The 6,524-nt window shown below is 49.1% G+C and overlaps 1 protein-coding gene across 1 annotated transcript in view; it reads right to left on the reverse strand.

Annotated features, from left to right (window-relative positions):
• Positions 1-690: 690 nt before the first annotated feature.
• Positions 691-6,524, reverse strand: part of MDGA2 (MAM domain containing glycosylphosphatidylinositol anchor 2) — a 306,141-nt gene continuing 300,307 nt past the window's right edge. The window contains exon 16 of the mRNA XM_017825436.1: positions 691-855. Coding sequence (XP_017680925.1) covers positions 691-855 — 165 coding nt within the window. The remainder of the gene's footprint in view (positions 856-6,524) is intronic.

The raw sequence follows: 6,524 nt of genomic DNA on the forward strand, positions 1-6,524 counted from the left end.
AAATCCACCTCACAATTAAACAGGGCAGAAATATTGGGGTGAAAATCCACCTCACAACTAAACAGGGCAGAGGCACTGGGGTGAAAATCTACTCCACAACTAAAGAGGGCAGAGATATTGGGATGAAAATCCACCCCACAACTAAACTGTGGTTGCCCATCCCAGCCCACCATGGAGAGTCACCCACAACTCTCTCTGCCCAACACCCTTTCACTGACATCTCTGCTCAGACAGCGTTTTTCCCTCTGAAAAAAGCATTTCCAAGGAAAACATTCCAATTTAAGCCTCTCCAACCAAACCAGGTATTGTTCTGGAAAAAATTGTGGCTGCCCAGCCCAACCCACCATGGAGAGTCACACACTGCTCTCTCTGCCCAACACCCACCAGGCTTTCACTGGCATCTCTGCTCACCCACTACCTGAACAAAGCCATTTCCAAGGAAAACACTGCAATTTAAGCCTCTCCAACCAAACCAGGTATTGTTCTCCTGGAAAAAATTGTGGCTGCCCAGCCCACCATGGAGAGTCACTCACTGCTCTCTCTGCTCAACACCCTTTCACTGATATCTCCTCTCAGCCAGCACTTTTCCCTCTGAAAAAAGTATTTTCAAGGAAAACACTACAATTTAAGCCTCTCCAACCAAACCAGGTATTGTTCTTCCGGAAAAAAAAAATCTATTTTGGGAGTTGTCTAAGATAAATCAACCCCTGAGGACCTTTCTGCCCCTTGTGTGGAGAAGCAGCACTTACTGTTGGCCGGTTGGTCTGACTTCATGCACTCCCCTTCCACAATGGACACGTCGTCGATGGCAATGTCCCCTTCGATGCCAGGGCCACGGATCCCTTCAAAGATGAGCTGCAGAGCAATGAAGAAGAAGTAGATCAAGATCAGAGGGTGATGAGTGGAAAACCTTCACTTGTGTCGGCCACGGCACTGAACTACCTGGAGGGGCTCGGAATGATTCTTGACCACCTTCTGTGGTGCAAAAAACAAGTTAAAACAACCAGAACAAAAAGCATTTTTCAGTAAATGAAGGCACCTGTTCCTCTGTGCTTGAGGGTGGACACAGAGGGGGTGTGAGCTGTGAAGGCTTTTCAGAAGGAGCTGAAAAATATCAGAGGTGCTAATTTTTGGGCCCTGTTGTCACCTGGTGTCTCCAGAGCAGCTTCATCCCTGTGCTAAATGGAATGTGTGGCTGATTTAAGTCTGGTATTCCTGAAGCAGAGAGCAGGATTAAATGGATTTAAAGCTTTAAGGAGATTTGGGGTGTTTCTCCAAGAAACTCCTGCCACCTGAGGTAAGAAAAGACTAAGCATCCACAGGAGCACAGATTGCAGGAAAACACAGAGGAGCCAGAGACATTCCCCACTGGAAGATGATCCTGTAAATCACCAGCTGGAGGCACAGCACCCAGAGAAGGTGCCCGATGCCACCAGACATCACACCACACACGGGATTCTCTGCTCTGCCCTTGCACAGAGGAAAAGGTCCCTCAGCCTTGGCCATGGACACACAGAATCCCAAAGAATCATTAAGGTTGGAAAAGCCCTCCAAGGTGATGGAGTCCAGTTGAGTTTGGCCCGGCACTGAACAACCTGGAGGGGCTTGGAATGATTCCCAACCACTTTCTGTGGGGTAAAAAAACCAATTCCCATGTGCTTGAGGGTGGACACAGAGGGGGTGTGAGCTGTGAAGGCTTTTTCTCTTCAGAAGGAGCTGAAAAATATCAAAGGCGCTAATTTTGGGCCCTGTTGTCACCTGGTGTCTCCAGAGCAGCTTCACCACTATGCCACTGTAATACGTGGCTTTCCACGGAGGAAAAGGTCCCTCAGCCTTGCCATGGACACAGAGAATCCTGTGGGATCATTAAAGTTGGAAAAGAACTCTGATTTTATCGAGTCCAACCATCCCCAGCACTGCCAAGGCCACCCCACGTCCCCAAGTGCCACATCCACAGGGCTTTGAAATCCCTGCAGGGATGGGAGCTCCACCCCTGCCCTGAACCCTTTCCATGAAGGAACTTCTCCTAATATCCAATTTTATCTAATTCTTTTGCTGAGCTGAGCATTCCCAGAGGTTCCTGACCCTGCAGGGAAAAGCTGGGATAAAAGGGGTGTATTTACAGCCTCCCTGGGGTGTCCTGAGCCAGGTGACAGGTCTGTGCTGGGAGCACCAAATAACCACAAGGGTTAAAACACTCCACCGGTATTTTATTACCAAGAGATGCTGCAGGTTAATTACTGCAGGTTAATTACTACAACAAGGTGGATATGAATGCAGCAGGGAATAATGGGGCAAACAGCAAGTTTTTCCATAATTTACCCCGTTGTCTGAAAACAGTGTTCCAAGTAATTGTCCCTCTGACAAATTTTTGTCCCTGACACTGATGAGGGGAGATTTCCAGCTCCAGAGGAAAGTTTCCAGCTCCAGAAGAAAGTTCTTCCCCTCCTCCCAAAGTACATCTCCCTTTCCTGCTCCTTGGCAGCAGGCACAGCCCCCGTCGATGGGGTTTAAAGTCAAATTTTCCCCGACAATGAAAAACGCTGTTTCCAGACAAAAGGACCCCAGACAAAGACAAGAGGCAGCATTTAATTAAACTGTGCATTTGGCAGCGTGGTTTATGGCCCTCAGAGATGGGGTTTGCCATCAGCCAGCCTGGCCACACACTCAGAACAAATCAGAGGAGTGTTGGCACAGCACGGAGCAGGAGCTGCCAGATGATCAGAATCCCATATCAATATCCCAGAAAAAACCCCATTGTCTGCGTGTCTGTGGCTTTACAAAGCTGTTAAAAATACTGCATTTAGCTGGAGAATAGAGGGGCTCAGGGGTACACCAAAGACTCAACTAGGGCATGGAAATATGATCCTATAAGGCCTGTCCCGAGTGTCCCTGTGGGATTCAGCTTGTGCTTCTTCCCTGGGAGCGTCCAAGGCCAGGCTGGATGGGGTTTGGAGCAACCTGGGCAGGTGGAAGGTGTCCCTGCCTGTGGCAGGGGGTGGAACAAGGTGGTTTTTGAGGTCCCTTCCAACCCAAACCCATTCTGTGATTCCATGATTCTTCCACGGGATTTCAGACAGATTTTTACCTTCCAGGCCAGGCTCTAAATATGATGTAGAGGAGCTTCTGGGATGACACAAAAGGTAGTTGGGTCTTCCCTTGTGTGCTCCCCTCCCTCCCCAGACCTTCTCCCTTTCCCTCCAGGGCCCTGGGACACCTGCAGGTCCATCCAGGCCAAAGACAGGGGACACTCACTTTGGGATGGGTGAGCAAAAAGTGCTGAGATCTGGTCAAATCCAGAGAGAAAATCCTAAAGGAGCTCCACAGCTCATGGAATATCCTGAGCTGATCCCACCAGGATCATGGAATCCAAGCCCTGGCCCTGCCCAGGACACCCCAACACTCCCACCCTGTGCCTGAGGCTCTGGGGCTTTGGGACTGGGAATTCTGCAAGGCCCAGGACTGGAAAGGGGGATGTTCCCAGCCCAACCTGGGACACAGACTGGGACTAAGTCTGGGACTGGGTGAGCTGAGCCCCCCCTGGGCTCGTCTCAGATGTTCAGACAGTGAGGGGGTGTCACTGACCCACCAGGAGGGACCCCAACCTGATGGCACCATAATACTTTACGATAATAGATATATATTTAAAAATAACATAATTATTATATAATTATATCTAACATAATTATATTATATGTAACTCGCATAATATGAGTTATTATTGGCCACAGCAATAAATCCAATCACAATCATCCACATAATCCCCATATCCTGCTGCACAGCTCTGAACCAAAACTGACCCCTTGCTATGCTCTCCTTATTTTTGGTGTTCATTCCTTAAAAATACTGGAAAAGTGAATCTCTGAGACAGATTTATGCAATCACTTTGTGATTCAAAGCACTGCAGTCCTCCCAGTTCCTCATGACAGGAGCTTTGTTCTTTATCACAGGGACTGAGAAGGCATAAAATCTTTTACCCCTATAAATTAACCTATAAAAAGTTTTAATTTCCATGTCAGTTTACTGTTTTACGGCCAAGATTCACTTCAATTCCCTCTCCTTAAATTTAACTGGGAGGTTTATATTCTTTCCTACTTAGGCTCCTAAATGGAAAATAAAGTTTGCTCGATGCAAGAGCTGCTCAAAACCGTAATTTAAGGTTCCAAGCACTCTGACATTTATTTGTTATATTTGGGGCAGAGCTTCGTGGCTTTACATTTATTTTATGCTGAAGCCTTTAAACACAACAATGTAAAAGGTGAAAAATAGCCAAGGAGAGGAGCTTCACTGGGTGATCCAGGGAGGGACAATGTGGGTTTTAAGCACTGCCAGGGAGGTGAACTGGTTGCAGAAGTGAGCCCTGGGGTCTCCAGGAGCCCTCTCAGATCCCTCAAATCCCTTTGGTTTCAGCTTTCGCAGTCATTTATGGAATCACAGAACCATTAATGGAATCATGGAATATCCTGAGGAGGAAAGAGCCCTCAAGGATCATCCAACTCCAACTCCTGATCCTGCCCAGGACACCCCAAAACCCACCTGAAAGCCTCATCCAACCCCAGCTCCATCAGCACCCCCAGCCAGGGGTCACTAATTAACTTCTGCTGGTTAATTGGGGCTGCAGCACAACAGGAGCCTCAGGCTGAGAGCCCCCAGCTGGGCCCATGGGCTGCTCTGAGCTCGCCCAGACACACAGGGAGCACCAACAGATCATCCCAAATCCCTGCTCATGGCCAACAGACCACCCCAGATGCCATTTCTTCCCTCCCTTTCCCAGGCCATTTCCTATGTTCAGGTACAAAATCATTTCTCTCTCCTTTACTGTTCAGATTTCTTGGATTTCTCCTGACTTCACCAGTGAAAAAAACTCCACAACTCTGAGCAGCTCCTTGTACTTGGCCCCATTTGTGCTTTAATACTCAGATCCCTCCTCTCTGCCCTCTCCTACCCCAATTCTGCCACTTTGTTCCCCTCAAACGTCACAGAATTCCGGAATGGTTTGGGTTGGAAGGACCTTAAAGCCCATCCAGTGCCACCCCCTGCCATGGGCAGGGACATCTTCCACCAGCCCAGGTTGCTCCAACCTGGCCTTGGACACTTCCAGGGATCCAGGGGCAGCCACAGCTTCTCTGGGAATTCTATTCCAGAGCCTCCCAACCCTCCCAGCCAGGAATTCCTTCCCAATATCCCACCTAAATCTACACTTTTCCAGCTTAAAGCCGTTCCCCCTTGTCCTGTCCCTCCATCCCTTGTCCCCAGTCCCTCTTCAGCTCTCCAGACCCTGGAAGGGGCTCCCAGGTCTCCCTGGAGCCTTCTCTTCTCCAGGTGAACCCCCCAGCTCTCTATCATGTATCTCTACACTTCACAATTCCCTCTCCTTCAGTTTTCCTCTGATTCCCTCCATCCAATGCTTTTGCGATCCCAGGTGCCAAATCATTTCTCTCCTGTCGATGTTTCTCGTGCAGAAATAAATATACATTTATTTATAGCTCTTATTTATAAATAATTCCACATTTATTTATAAATAAGAACAGAGAGTCAGAACCAGGAATTGTCCACAGGGTGAATCCCAATGTGAATGTTTATATGGGACCTTTGACTTGCACTGGAGGACTTTCCCAAGGCCAGGTTGGAGCAATCTGAGATAGTGGAAGGTGTCCCTGCCCGTGGCAGGGGGTGGCAATGAATGGGCTTTAATGTCCCTTCCAACCCAAACCATTCTGAGATTCTACGACTGTTTTCCTCAAAAACCCATTTTCTCCCCTGGAGGACCTGGAGGTGACAGGGAGGGGCCAGAGGAACCATCCCACGGCAGGGCTGCCGGCTCCAGCTTTCCATGACAACACTCCCACCTCTCACACACAAAGGTCGCTCCCAGCAGCTGCTTTTTTTGGCTCTGCTCCAGTTCCAACCAGCTCCGAGGGTGGATGAGAACTGCCTGTAACAGTCTATCAGCGTCTCACTGTCAAACCAAACACGAAATGTGTGAAAACCTGTCACAGAACTCGTTCACCGGGGGCTCTGGGTGGGCAGCACAGATGCTTTGCTGCCTCACAGCAAAGGCTCACAAATCACTCCTTTGTCTGCACAAAATACACAGATTTTTAGAGACCTTTAACGCAGCCGCTCTACACAGGCCCGAAATAGTTTTCCACAGCGAGCCATTTTATATCCTGAAATAAAACCATGTTTTCTATCACCACCAGCATCTCCTGTGAGCTGAGGGATATTTTGTCTGTGAGCAAAGAGCTGCTGTGCTCTGTGTGGCATTACCGAGCTCCTGGTGCTCACAAAGCAATTATCTGGACATAAAGCAGCTTCCAGAGATGAGAAGAAGCTGTGAGATGCTGGGGCAGAAGGGAAGGGTCCCTCTGAAGAGGGACCTGGATAGGTTGGAGAGTTGGGCTGATTCCAAGGGGATGAGGTTCAAGCAGGCCAAGGGCCGGGTCCTGCCCTTTGGCCACAACAACCCCCGGCAGCTCCAGGCTGGGCCAGAGGGGCTGGAGAGCAGCCAGGCAGGAAGGGAG

This window comes from Lepidothrix coronata, unplaced genomic scaffold (assembly GCF_001604755.1).
Source record: "Lepidothrix coronata isolate B3197 unplaced genomic scaffold, Lepidothrix_coronata-1.0 Scaffold119, whole genome shotgun sequence".
NCBI lineage: Eukaryota > Metazoa > Chordata > Aves > Passeriformes > Pipridae > Lepidothrix > Lepidothrix coronata.